The following is a 14,006-nucleotide window of genomic DNA, read 5'->3' as shown; positions in this document are numbered from 1 at the left end:
TACTTACTAATTCCAATCAATTAGTTTATGAATTGTATAAAAGAAGTCCACTAAGAAGAAAAAAAAAACAATTTACACTGCGATCCAAAACTGTGCTACTATGCTGCGCCGCCCACCACCTTTTCTCGCTCAGAAGTCGTTTGTACCACCCACCACCACCCATGCTTAGAACTGTCCGCGTCACTCACCACCGTCTATCGAGTCTTTTTTTTTTTAAGGAATGTTAATTCAAGTTATCATATGAAACATCCAAAACCAAATAAAAATAAACATGCAAAAATCTAAAAAAAAAAATCTAAAATCAGATAAAAACAAACATCCAAAAAACATCTGAAAACTAAAAAATGAAATATTTAAAACTATTAAAAAAAATCCAAAACCTAAAAAGATAAAAAATTCAAAATACAATGAAAAAAAAATCTAAAACATACAAAAAATATTACATCCGAAACTTAGGAGAAAGAAACATCCAAAACTAATAAAAAGAATCATCCAAAACCTACAACAACAAAAAGAAGGAGAATGCTGTGTGTGGCGTAACTGCGACATTCGCTCTCTTATGCATCGTCGATCGTCAAGGACGCGTTTCTTCTGCCGGCGGATGACTGGTGCACAATGGACGATGATGGGCGGTGCATATTTGGCATGGCATGGTGGCTGCTCGAATGGAGGAGACACTAAATGACGTTTCGGCGAGAGGATTTCCATGCGGCGGCATCGCGATGAGAGTAAAAGGAGTTGGAAAAAGATAGGGCAGCGTTGCGACGAAAAAAGTTGGAGGAGAAAATGCGACGTTGCAGCGAGGATAGTAGGAAATAGGAGGCTCAGTGCTGTAGTAACAGAAGACAAACCAGGAGGGCACGGCAGCACAATGACACGACTTGGAAAAGGAGTACACGAGGTCGCGGCGAGAAGAGTTGGAAGAAAAGGTTGCGGCATTGTGTGGTGCTATGAGTTGGAGTGGTATCATACATGTTTTTTGATCGCCGACCTAGTTTTATAAAAAATTAAAACCATGCTTTTTGAAAAATTAACTATGAGATTAACCATTTGGTTCCATATAAAGTTAATTACCTATACTTTCTCTTATAAAAATTATAGCATTGATGTCAATAGCATAAACATCAATTGAAATAATACTATCATATATTATTTCTTGTCAAGAATAATAATCGTTACATTATTCAACCATAATTTAATTTAATAAAAATGTTTGGTAACAAAAAAAAATTTAGATAAAATCAATCAGAATCTATTTTATTTAGTATTCATTAATTGTTGAAGTAATAAATAAATATTAAATAAGACAAATTTTAATTTTTTTTATCTCTCTAATATTATCGTTAATTTAAAAACTAATTAACTTCTCATTTTATATTTGACTAACTTTTTCATTTTAAAAAATATTTAACCAAATAAACAAAACACTACTTTTACCGATTGTGCCAACTGGTAATCTCATCATTTACGTATGTATTATCATTGTTATGGTAGTCACAGTATATAATTAGACTTATACTAAAAATGAAATGAAAAAACCGGAAGTTCTATTAATTGATTAAGAGGCAAGTGATAGTCAAATTTCAAGGTTAACTTGATTGTGATAGAAAAGGATGCATGAGTTGACTAGTTGAACTGTATGCTTAACAGTTAACACAAATTAAAATGTGCAGAAAGCTTATCTCTCCTAATCCCTTTATGTGTTGGTCCATTTCCCATCTGTTTCGTTCATTGGCTCTTGGGCACGAGGAGAATGTGTGCGTGTGTTCCCTTTTGGGTCTCTCTCTCTTTTCGTTTAAGGGATTGTCCATTTACAAATTTGAGAAATGTGTGTGCCTCTTCTGTCATGAATAATCCATATCCACCAGCCCTCAAAACGTGTTTCTACTGCTACTATTCTAACCTGGGTTGTATATGTTTTGTATGCAAAAAATCAGCAATAATTATTCAGCTATTGTATAAACTATAAAGTAATATGAATTTGGTATTTTATAACATTTTTTTATTATATTACTGTAAAAAAATTAATAATTTATTAATATTAAGATTAATTATTCTATAATAATATATTTAATTATTTAAATGGTTAATTATTTAATTAAAAAATAAATCAATATGTATAAATATACACAAGGACATTTACTAAAATAAGAAATTTAAAAACTTTAGACTTCTGCATATGAAGGTTCAAAATATTGATAAATTTACTGACAAAAAAATAAATTTAATTTTGTACTCATAAAAATTAATTTTAATCGACAAAATTATTTATACTCTAAAATATTATTCAAAATTTTTAAATCGCTCCTCCAAACCTAAGTTAATTTAAACCACTTTTAATATCTAATCCTTCGCTGCTGCTATCCCAATCTCTAACCTTTTACCACCACCACCATTCAAAATTTTTTCATCAAACTCTTATATTTAACTACTAACATTTTTACTGTTGTCGCCACTAACATCATCGTCTTCTCCTTTTTTTTAACTATTATTATTAGTGTTACAACTCCGCCTATGTTATACTTGCAGTACATAGCCGGTCCTAAATCCAGATAAAAGAGAGAGTTGTGTTAGGTCTTCGACAGCCAACACAAAAATTTAGTCGAATCTTCATGACATGAATCAAAGACGTTACTGTGCTAAAGTTAGGTCGTTGCCCGGAAGCAACGCGCTGTATGGCTCGCGTACAGTGTCAAATAAGCAAGAGCCGCTTCATCGGTGCCCAGGTGTAGTGTTAAATGAGTAAGGATTTTTGCGTTTTCGTGAACGGACGAGGGTAAATAAGCTAGTTCACAAAGAAAAAGGTAAAGGTCGGGTCAATAGAAGGTTGAGATTTGGGACATGGAACATAGACACTCTAACAGAAAAATCCATGGAGGTGATGGATGCCATGACTAGGAGGAAGATTAACGTCATGTGCCTACAAGAAACAAAATGGGTTGGTGCGAAGGCTAGGGAGTTGGATACTTCCAGGTTCAAACTTTGGTATACGGGAAAGGTGAAGAATATGAATGGGGTAGGTATTATCGTGGATAAGTAGTGGAAGAAGGACGTAGTGGATGTCAAGAGGGTGGAAGATCGGATCATCTCTATCAAACTTGTGGTGGAAGGAGGTACTTTTCATGTGATTAGCGCCTATGCACTGCAAATGGATTCGGAAAAGCAACACAAGATAAGGTTTTAGGAGGATATCGAGAGTTGGTCCAAGACATATCTATGCGAGATAAGATTTTCTTAGGAGGAAATTTAAATGGCCATGTTGGATGAGAAGTGACTGGGTGTGAAAATATTCACGGGGGTTATGGTTTTGGGGTGGCCAATACTAAGGGTAAAACTATTTTGGACTTTTTCTCAACCTTTGTTCTCCTCATTGCAAATACATGTTTTAAATAGAGAGACGAACATCTTATAACCTATAAAAGTGGCATGACAAGCTCTCAAATCGACTTCTCCTTGTTGAGGAGAGTCGACCAAAATTTTGCATTAATTGTAAAATTATTCTGAAAAAGAGTTTAACAACACAACATAGGATGCTTGTCATGAATTTTTGCGTTGATCAAAAGTTAAGAAAAAGACATCATAGGAAAAATCCAAGGACGAGGTGGTGGCGGATGAAAGGTGTGGAACAAAGAAGCTTCTTGAGACGGGTAGAAGAAGAGGCAAAGTGGGATAGAAACGGAAGCGTGGAGGAGATGTGGAGAGAGATGGTAGAAGTTATTAGAAGAACAGTAAAAGAAAGTTTTCATGAATCTAGAGGGATAGGACCAAGAGAAAAGGAGTCCTGGTGGTAGAATGAGAGTGTATAAGAAAAGATAAAGGCAAAAAGAGTGTGCTTTAAAGAGTGGTCTTTGTGCCGCAATGCAGATAATTGGGAAAAATATAAGGCGGCTAAGAAAGAAACAAAAGTGGCTATAAGCGAAGTAAGAACAAGAGCATATGAGGGTCTCTACCAATCCTTAGGCACGAAAGAAGGATAAAAAGGTATATATAGAATCGCAAAGTGTAAGGTCCCACATCGGTTGGGGAGGGGAATGAAGCATGCCTTATAAGGGTGTGGATACTTTTCCCTAGCATGACGCATTTTGACGAGTGAGTGTGGGGTTTCGGCTATCATCCCTATCATCAAAGGCAAAACTGTGAGGCATTGTGTGCCAAAGCGGACAATATCGTGCTAGCGGGTGGTCTGGGCTGTTACAGATGGTATCAGAGCCGGATCCCGGATCGATGTGCCAGCGAGGGCGCTGGGCTCCCTTAGGGGGGTGGATTGTAAGGTCCCACATCGGTTGTGGAGGGGAACAAAGCATGCCTTATAAGGGTGTGGATACCTCTCCCTAGCATGACGCATTTTGACGAATGAGTGTGGGGGTTTCGACTATCATCCCTATCGTCAAAGACAAAACCGTGAGGCCTTGTGTCCCAAAGCGGACAATATCGTGCTAGCGGGTGGTCTGGGTTGTTACAGATTTTATCAAAACGGTTGTACGTGAAAAACCCGATTCTTACACAAAGAGCTGTGAAAGAAGAACGAGAGACTTGGATCAGGTAAAGTGCATAAAGGATAAATACGGGGAGGTGTTGGCTCAAGAGGAGAAGATCAACGAAAGGTGGTAGAGCTACTTCTACGAGATATTTAATGAAGGACAGAAGACTCTTCCGAGCCTTGGTCTGTTATGCATAAGGGAAGAAGATCAAAATTTCGACTACTAACAAAGGATTCAAGACTTCGAAGTAAAAGAAGCTCTAAAGCAGATGAAAAATGGCAGGACAGTAGGACCCGATAATAACCCGATTGAAGTTTGGAAGGGCCTTGGAGAGAAAGGCGTCGGTTGGTTAACCAAGTTTTTTAATGAGATTTTAAGGTCTAAGAAGATGCCAAATGAGTGGAGAAAGAACACCTTAATACCTATCTACAAGAATAAAGAGGATATACAAAGTTGCGAAAACTATAGAGGGATTAAGCTCATGAGCCATACCATGAAGTTATGGAAAATGGTGATAGAACGGAGGCTGAGACAAGAGACACAAGTAATAGATAATCAATTTAGTTTTATGCCAGACAGATCCACCACTGAAGCAATATACCTGTTAAGAAGGATGATGGAGAGGTATCGTAGTAATAAAAAGGATCTACATATGGTATTTATTGATTTGGAAAAAGAGTACGATAGGGTGCCAAGGGAGGTCTTATGGAAAGTTTTAGAAAACAAGAGAATAAGAATTACATATATTTGTGCAATTAAAGACATGTATGATGGAGCTACAACTAGTGTGAAGACTCAAGGTGGTGTGACAGCGAAATTTCCTATTGGTATAGAATTACACCAGGGATATCATCCTTAAATCCATACCTTTTCACATTAGTCTTAGAAGTACTCATAGAGCATATACCATGGTGCATGCTTTTTGCCGATGATATCATCCTTATGGAAAAGTCAATGAAAGACCTAAATAAGAAGTTGGAGTTATGGAAAGAAGCATTAGAAGTGTATGGTCTACACATAAGCCGTAGCAATATGGAATATATGAAATGTAAGTTCGGCATGCGAAGGAAAAATCCTAATATAGAGGTGAAGATTGGAGATAATATCCTACGAAAAGTTAAGAGTTTTAAGTATCTTGGGTACATCATACAGGATAACGAAAATATTGAACATCATGTAAATCATAAGATTCAAGTAGGTTGGTCAAAATGGCAGAGTGCGTCTGGTTTTATATGTGACGAAAAAGTACTTTTAAAACTTAAAGGTAAATTCTATCGCACTACTATCAGACTAGCTATGTTTTATGGTACAGAGTATTGGCGCGGCCAAAGGGGAGCACAAACATAAGTTAAGTGTAGCAGAGATGAAGATGCTGAGATGGATGAATGGTCATACGAGATTGGATAGAATAAGGAATGAAGATATAAGAGAGAGGGTTGGAGTAGCATCTATTGTGAAAAATATGGTAGAATCGCGTCTCAGGTGGTTCGGACATGTGAGAAGAAGATCGACAGAATACCCAATTAGGAGGATGGATGAGATGAAAGATGGATAAGGGGTGAAAGGTAGAAGAAGACCTAAGAAGACCATCCATGAGGTGGTCAAACGAGATCTACATGTAAACAGTCTCTCTATAGACATGATACATGATAGAGCTCAATAGCGTCGTTTGATTCATATAGCCGACTCCACCTAATAAGACAAGACTTTGTTGTTATTGTTGTATTATTATTGTCACACTAATGGAGTTAATAGTAAAAGATGATTTTAAAATAATATAATAAAATTAAAATTCAATGATAAAGATGATCATTGAGAACTTACTCACAAGACTACAAAACATTAATTTATGCTTTCAATTTAAGGTAGAATAGCAAGTTAGTGAATTTTTAATTTTAATGAAACTGCTGATTTTTGGAGAATAAAAGCATTTGAAAACTCCAGTGGCCAGCTCAAAAATAAGAATGTATATGATTAAAGTTAACTAAAAAGTCAAATCTGATTTGGATTAATAAAAAATTTAGGTTAAGTTACTAACTAAATTGGTTTTAAATAGAAGATTTGATTAATAATAATGGGTTATAAAAGTAATAACATAGTTTTTAAAAAAATCAGTTTTAACTTAAAAATTAATTTTTTCAAAAACCATTTTTTAATTTAAAATTTATTTTTATAAAAAATTAATTTTAACTTATAAATTGCAATGGTTAGACCTCAAGCTGTTATATCAGATGGATCCTTTGTTGGTGGACATGGTACTGGTTTGTTTTCAAATTGTATTTTCTATTATTCCCATGCTTACTTTACTAACTAGATTCCAATACATTGGAAAGCTTACACTTTGGCACCTGTAATGGTAAATACAACCAATCTTAAGATCTTAAGAAATTGCATGCCATTGTTTTCTAACCTAAAGATATATTATAATGTTGATTAAAAAAATACTTGATTTTACACTTCCCATTATCTTGAACATACACTCTACTCTTGAGACACATGCTTTATTTCGATACAGAAGATGATTCAAAATTAATGCAATATTTCCATATTGTTTCTGAGCTTTCTAAGGAAACTGATAAATGAATACCTTAACGGCTTAACCATGATTTGAATTTGTTGCCTTCCATTCTTGAAATATTTAATATTCCCTGCTTTGTTGCATAGTTTCTTTATATGCTACATGTGTCATTAAAGATATTTCCTCTATCTTCATCTGCATTATATAGTACTATTTGTATGATATTGGGATTTTTCTTTGATTGTCGGTTGACATTTGTTCTGTGTGGATAATGGAGTTGACAATGCTTGTGGTGTGCACTCTGCAGGGTGAAGAATTGAAGAAGATGATTGATGCAATCACCTACATACAGTGCAGTTCTAAAACACAGCAGGTAAATGTTACAACTTAATTGGATTTAAGGTAGCCATAATTCTCACCCTTTTTTCTTCATGTTGCAGAATGTGAAGATAGTTTTTGACTCTGCAATAAAAGTTGCACTGAGACCACAAAAACCAAAGAAAAAACCACGCAAGAGAAGGACTTGTTTTTTCTTCTAAGTAGTATTTCTTATTCAGTTGTTCTTATTGTATTTCTAAAATCATTAATATAACAGAATCGAAAACACTAAGCTTTAGTGTTTTTTATTCATTTACATTATTGCTGTGAAGAACATTAGGCTTCTTTTTACAGGTGTTATGTTTAGAATTAAAAAATTATATTATGTTTGATAGTTTATTTGTATAGGAGCTTTTGATTTTCAATACTAAAATATTATATATTATGTTAATACTTTATTTATGAGTTATGTAATATTTTTTTTATGGGTTATGATTTCTTATCATTGTAAAATTTTAAACAAAAAAATGTTTGTTTAACGTAATAAAAACAACGGTTAAAATTATTTTTTTAAACGATAAAAAATATTATTTTTATTCGGTAAAAATGGCAGCTTGTAACTGTCATTTTAAATAATTAAAACACCATTTTAACTTAGTAAAAAACGTCAGTTTTAAATTACAATTTTTAAACAATAAATATTGCCGTTTTAAATAACATGAAACGTCATTTTAACCAACAAAAATTGTTTTATTTGGAAATAACGGCAGTTTGAACCGTCATTTTAACCAATCAAAAGAACGCCGTTTTAACCAATCAAAAAATGTCATTTTATCTGAAAATAATGACAGTTTGACCCGCTGTTTTAATCAACAATAAAATGATGTTTTATTTAAAAATAACAACAATTTGAACCGCCGTTTTAATAATAGAAATTGTGACAATTTTTAAAAAACCGCTGTAATAACTAAATGACATTTAGAATTACGACAATTTTTTTAGTCGTCATTTAAAGTAATAATAGCGATTCAAACTATCGTAATAATCCTAAAAAACCGTCATAATTACTAAATTTTTTTATAGTGTATAATCACTTTTTAATCCTAATTAGGATTTTAATCCTGATGCACTTTCTAGCAAGACATATACAATTGCCACTAAACTAAGCTTTGGAGTGGCGAAAAGATTATTATTGAAGACATGAATATTGCATTCAGGATCTATCTCAATGGTTGAAAATTTATCCATCTCAATTATGTCAAAGTAAACAACTGCTTCACTTGGGGTGGTAAAGAGAAAGAGACGAGATGAATAAGAAAGGATTTGAGTAACGATGGTAAAAGATTGGAATTAGAAATGAGGTAGGTTACTTTAGAAAGAAAAAATCTTAAATGACTTTTGATAATTATTTTAAAAGATAATGAAATATTAAATAAAAAATATTTTTTTGGTTTTTAATATTTATTTATATGAATTTATATATAATAACTAAATTTACTGTGTAATAACTAAAAATATTAGTGATTTTAAAATTTGTGTGAGTACAATTTCATTTTAATATACGATGACGTGGAAAATAAGAACTGTCCACCTCCACTGTTGTTCTTCATCCATTAATAAGTAGGGTTTTTTGCAATTGGACTTTGGAGAGTGGCAGAAGAATACTTGCTTCATCTTCGATCACGAACTCCACCATCCTAATCCAAAATTTGTCATACCGGGCTCACACTATCGCTTCAATTCACTCTATCTCCATCTAACTATCCGTTATTGCAAGCATTCAACTTCATCGCCTTCGTTTTGGTAAACCATCAAACTTCAATTAATTCGTCATTTTATTTTCCATTTTCATTCAATTTTCACTTTCCCGGTGGTGTTGTTTAATCCTACAGCAATGGCGGCGGCGAGATTCGCAGTGCTTAAGATCACCGGAGGGGAAATGGGTAGCATTTTAGGGTTCAGAAGGTGGATGCAATCTGTGGCCCAATCTCCTCCTCTAGCTGGGATCATTGACAACGGGGTTCAATCATCACAATCGGTTTTACCTGAGTTCAGTTCCCAAAGTTCCTACCTTGGTGGTTCTTTGGAGCTCATGGCTGTGCCTAAAAAGAAGGTAAGGTATGCTTGGTTCTCTAGAGATAAAATGACATTAGGAACGAGTAATATAGAGCCAAATCTACGTCGATTTAAGTAGTAATTGAAGTGCTGTATAATTGCTTCATTTTTGTTGTCTATCATGTAGATTTCAAAGCATAAAAGAGGAATAAGGAATGGACCCAAAGCTTTGAAACCTACTCCTGTGATTGTCCTATGCAAGTAAGTTTTGGATTGCTTCCCTATATAATTTGTTGTTATTTATTATTTATACCTTTTGATTTTGAAAGGTTTATCATTATTGTTGTCATGAAATAGTTCAATTTGGTATTATGTGTGATACTTTGTTCCAGTGAACAACTCTGTGGTACCTATCATATCTTTGAATCTATGATACAACAGTTTTGGTAAATATCTCGCGATATGAGTTTGTTTTCTAGAATTCTAGGTTCTTATTACATTATCCCAGTGTTATGGAAAGTGTTCTAGTTTCTGTTGAAAGGAATGGGCCGGGGCCACTGAATTAGTGAATGGTATAGTGCGAGAGGCACAATTTATTTAATGGAGGATTAAAGTTGCAATGCAACTATATCTTAAGAAACAGAACCGGGGTGAGGGGTTGCAAATTGCAATTCGCCTACATGTCATGTTTAGGTTTCTCCTGTATTCTCTGTGTGAAGTATTGTGCATAGTGATGCTTACCAAGTATATGTCCACATAGAATTATACATGATAGTGGAAAGAGCAGACGATTTAAATATATGAATTTTCTGGCCAAGATATTAAGTAATTAGAGCTAAGGTAGAGAAAATTGAGATTTCAAGTAAAATCTAAAGAGTAAGTTAAACACATAAAATATGAAGCTGTAACAAAATTTAAATCGTAAAATTGTCCTACCTAGTAGAAATTTTTTAGAATTGTTGATTCATTTAAGATTTAAAATCAGAATTTCAGCTATTATGATTAGAGCAAAAGGTCAAATATTTTGTGTTTCCGTTTGTTGGTTCAGATGAGTATTTAACTTGACTCTTGTACAGGAGTTGTGGCCGTGTCAAGCGTCCACACTTCTACTGTTGTGGTGGAGAACGGAACAGGGGGACCGAATGATCAAACTATTTGTATTTAAGCGGCAGAAGTTGATTGATAGGTAGAGCCAACCATTTATAGATCTCACTTTTCATAATTAGCTATTTCAGGGGATTGGCTGTTTGATATTAATGTTTTATTTTCCTTTTTTGTTTCCTAAGCTACCCTGCTATTGGATCTGTTTTCACGTTTAAAGATCAATGGAGTGGTGGGTGGACAGTTGGTTACTAAAATTATAGTAGGAGCATCTGTGTACCCGAGAAAGATATTTGATGTTATATTGTCTCCACTAAAGAGAAATTAGCAGCTGTGTGTTTTGGTTCTTATTATTCTGATGCTAAATATAATTACTAATGAATAAACAATGTCCTTTTGAAGCTGAATAGAGATATTGATCTTGCTTTTGCCGGTTTAAGTACTTAATTGTTATTTGTAAGTATAAGCTATAAGCGTGCATAATTGGTGGTTTTTGGGACCACTGCGTAAACCTCTTCGCCTTTGGCCAACAAACAACAACTCATGGAGGACCAGTGTTGCTGGCTTGCTGCTTAGATTTACCATCAAGTATTCAAGTCCGAAGATGTGTTTATGATTGTATCCATACAAAAATAAATTTATAAAATAAAATATAACTAAGGGCCAGTTTAATAAGAGAGTGTACTTGAAGCCATTTTAATGCTACAAACAGATGTAAGACTTCTAGATGGTCATATTCAATTGAGCGTAACTTTTTTTTTTGACAGAAGAAATATCTTATTCATGAAGTAGTCATACCACATTTACATATAAGTGAAAAATGTTAGATCTAAATCTTTTTTAAAAAATAGATATTCTTTATGAACTAAAATTTGAGAGGGAATCTAATAATCAGAGACAAACTTAAATCTCTTTTAAGTTTTTAGATTTACCTAGAAACTATAGAAAGTGCTGCAACAATGTGTAACATTATTTTCCTTTCATTACAAAAAACAAACAGGAGCTCTAAAGCTACATGTAGCTACAAATATTATTACTTTTACAAGCAGTTAAACATTTCTTCAGCAGAATTACAAGCTGGAAAACGAAATTCAATCAGGATATTAAAGACGATAAAAAAAAATGTAATTTCTGTTTGATCCAGATGTGTGAATTTCCAAAGTCATACATCAAAGCTGCCAATTCAAACAAGGTCTCCAAAAGATTAGAGACGCTCCAATAGTTATGCCATGAACATGGAAGATTTGGGTCCCTCGTCTGCAATTCAGCCTCCCTCCAGGCCTCTTTTGGTTGGAATATGGTAAAAACATTAGCAAAGAATGCCAGAATGGGAATGATTCACTGAAAGAAGGAATGCAAAAAATCAATCACATTTCCAAGTTATGGAAAGTGTAAGCTCCACTTTGCCAAAACTCTAATAGAAACCTAAGAATGATTTAACAAAGAGAAAAGCTTCTTTCTTTCATGAAAGCTATTACTTACAATGATTCAAACTTTAATTTATTCCAGGACTAACCATTCTCTCCTAGAGGTGGTTAAACATATTCTAGCCACATCAGCGGGTGCTTGAAACGGTATTCAACAGATTTGCAATGCCTTATCAAAATCTCGTCTGATCATTGCCAAAAAGTGGGAGAAAAAAAGGGGAAAAAGAAAAGTATTTGGATCAGAAAGAAAAATGGCTTTTGTATTGTATGTTCATACATTCCAGAATTTGAGGGTTTTCCAGTACATTTATTGGCAAAGTAATGGATGATGCAATGACTAACACTAAAAGTTTGTGGAAAGGCATGATGATTGCAATGATATATATGCAGGTAATAGCAAGCAAAACAGTGTAATCATTCAATTCATTAAGGTATGTTAGAAGGAAACCTCATCAATTTTAGGAATGCAATTAGATATGATAGAACGAATAAGATTAAGAAGAAAAGGAAGTGCTAGACAAGAACAAGGACCTAGTTGCATTGTTTAGACTCCTTTTNTTCCAACACCCTGCCAGCTACAATCAATGTATGCAGATAGCATCATATCTGCCACAAGCAAGCAGGAAGCTAACCAGCCACCACACAATGAATGATACGGAAGCTTCTGACTCTCTGAGATCCATCAAACCCCACGGATCGAAACCTCCAGCTGTTCCACCCTCTTGGCCAAATCATGCTTCCCACAATTCTTCAACCCATCAGCAACCATATCAAAACACCTTGATATTGGCACCAATCCCATCTCAGTCATCTCCATCAAGTAATTAGCAGCATCCACAAACCTCCCTCCGCGACCACACATTGTTATCAGCATGGTATACACAGGCCTATTAGGGGGATGCCCTTTCGCTTTCATGTCGCCAAAGAAGCAAAACGCATCATCAAACTGTCCCCTCTTACACAATGCCTTAATGATCGGAGCATACAAGCTAGGAAATGGCCTGTGCCCATCCTCAACCAAATTATGCAACAGCCTAAACGCCTCGTCCATCAACCCGGCCTTTGACACAGCCGGAATCAGAACCTTGTAGGTGTTAACATCGGGCACCATCCCCAACTGACACACTTCGCGAAACAACCCAACACAGAACTCAACTTGCCCTGTTCTGCACACAGATTCCACCAATACATTGAACGTTTCCACATCAGGGACAGAGCCCTCCTTCACCATCTTCCTCATCATTTCCTTAGCAGATTCAAAGTAGCCTGCGTTTAACAGCCCCTCGACAAGAAGGTCTCTGCCCCTAACAGGAGGATTGAATCCTTTATCACTCATTTCCTTTAAGAACTGCTGCGCCTCACGCATTTTCCCATTGGAGCACCAGGCATTGACAAGGGTGGAATAGGTCCTCTTGTCGGGGGAGACGCCCTTGCGGATCATGCGGCGTATTAAGGCGTATGCGCCGTGGAAGAGCTTGGACTCGCAGAGGGCGAAGAGGAGGGAGTTGTAGATGGCGACAGTTTGGGGACAGTTGAAGAGTGAAGGCGACTTGTTAAAGACCTGGACAGCCTGGTCAACGAGGCGGTGAGTGCCATAGCATTCGATGATGGAGGAGACGGCATCGGTGGAGAGGGACATGGTGCTGGAGCCGGTGCTGTTGCTAGGGTTCTTGAACTGGTGGATGAGTTTCCACATGGTGTTGTAGTTTTTGTGGCGGGCGAGAGTGTTGAGGAGTTGTTCGAACTCCACGGACGTGGGGGTGTAGGAGGTGGAGTGGTGGGAGCAGGCCCAGTTGAAGAAGCGGAGGGATTCATCGGGGGAGTTGGAGCAGGAGCGGAGGACGCGGAAAACCAGCTCCGGCGTGACGGTTATTCGGAGCTTGTTGAGGGTTCGCTCCATGTAGAAGTCCTTCCGCACGATGTTCGACACGTGGTGGATTGCCGTGAAGTACTCGTCCCGGTTAGAAGAGGTCGCGGTGGCGGTGGTTGTTAGGGTTTTCGCATTGAGGATTGAGTTGCGGAGTAGTTGGATGAGTGTTGCACGATTAGTCAGCATTGGATGAATTAAGATCCGAAACCCTAAACCCAAAATTGTTATCTACGCCG

At 35.9% G+C, this 14,006-nt stretch overlaps 2 protein-coding genes and 1 long non-coding RNA gene across 6 annotated transcripts; 2 read left to right on the top strand and 1 right to left on the bottom strand.

The window, feature by feature from the left end:
* LOC110269847 lies at positions 7,267-7,633 on the top strand. The gene is made up of 2 exons (XR_002358603.1): positions 7,267-7,372; positions 7,440-7,633. It is a non-coding gene; the product is annotated as an uncharacterized LOC110269847 (long non-coding RNA).
* On the top strand, positions 8,917-10,912 carry LOC107631632. 2 transcript variants are annotated; one of them, XM_016335134.1, is made up of 5 exons: positions 8,917-9,120; positions 9,210-9,430; positions 9,560-9,633; positions 10,449-10,558; positions 10,659-10,912. In XM_016335134.1, exons 2-4 carry the CDS (start codon positions 9,212-9,214, stop codon positions 10,516-10,518), a joined length of 363 nt encoding a protein of 120 aa, XP_016190620.1. In that variant the 5' UTR covers positions 8,917-9,120; positions 9,210-9,211; the 3' UTR covers positions 10,519-10,558; positions 10,659-10,912. The 2 variants fall into 2 exon arrangements, with proteins under 2 accessions (XP_016190620.1, XP_016190619.1); XM_016335133.2 differs by having other exon boundaries at positions 10,449-10,902.
* Positions 11,368-14,000, bottom strand: LOC107631633 (pentatricopeptide repeat-containing protein At5g18390, mitochondrial). 3 transcript variants are annotated; one of them, XM_016335135.2, is made up of 3 exons: positions 12,432-14,000; positions 11,956-12,085; positions 11,368-11,814 (listed from the first exon to the last, which is right to left on the bottom strand). In XM_016335135.2, exon 1 carries the CDS (start codon positions 13,954-13,956, stop codon positions 12,583-12,585), a length of 1,374 nt encoding a protein of 457 aa, XP_016190621.1. In that variant the 5' UTR covers positions 13,957-14,000; the 3' UTR covers positions 11,368-11,814; positions 11,956-12,085; positions 12,432-12,582. The 3 variants fall into 3 exon arrangements, with proteins under 3 accessions (XP_016190621.1, XP_016190625.1, XP_016190624.1); XM_016335139.2 differs by having other exon boundaries at positions 11,990-12,085; XM_016335138.2 differs by lacking the exon at positions 11,956-12,085 and having other exon boundaries at positions 11,374-11,814.

This window comes from Arachis ipaensis, chromosome B03 (genome assembly GCF_000816755.2).
Source record: "Arachis ipaensis cultivar K30076 chromosome B03, Araip1.1, whole genome shotgun sequence".
Classification (NCBI taxonomy): Eukaryota; Viridiplantae; Streptophyta; class Magnoliopsida; order Fabales; family Fabaceae; genus Arachis; species Arachis ipaensis.
Note: the sequence above shows the minus strand (reverse complement) of the source record. Positions and strands in the feature narration are given on the sequence as shown.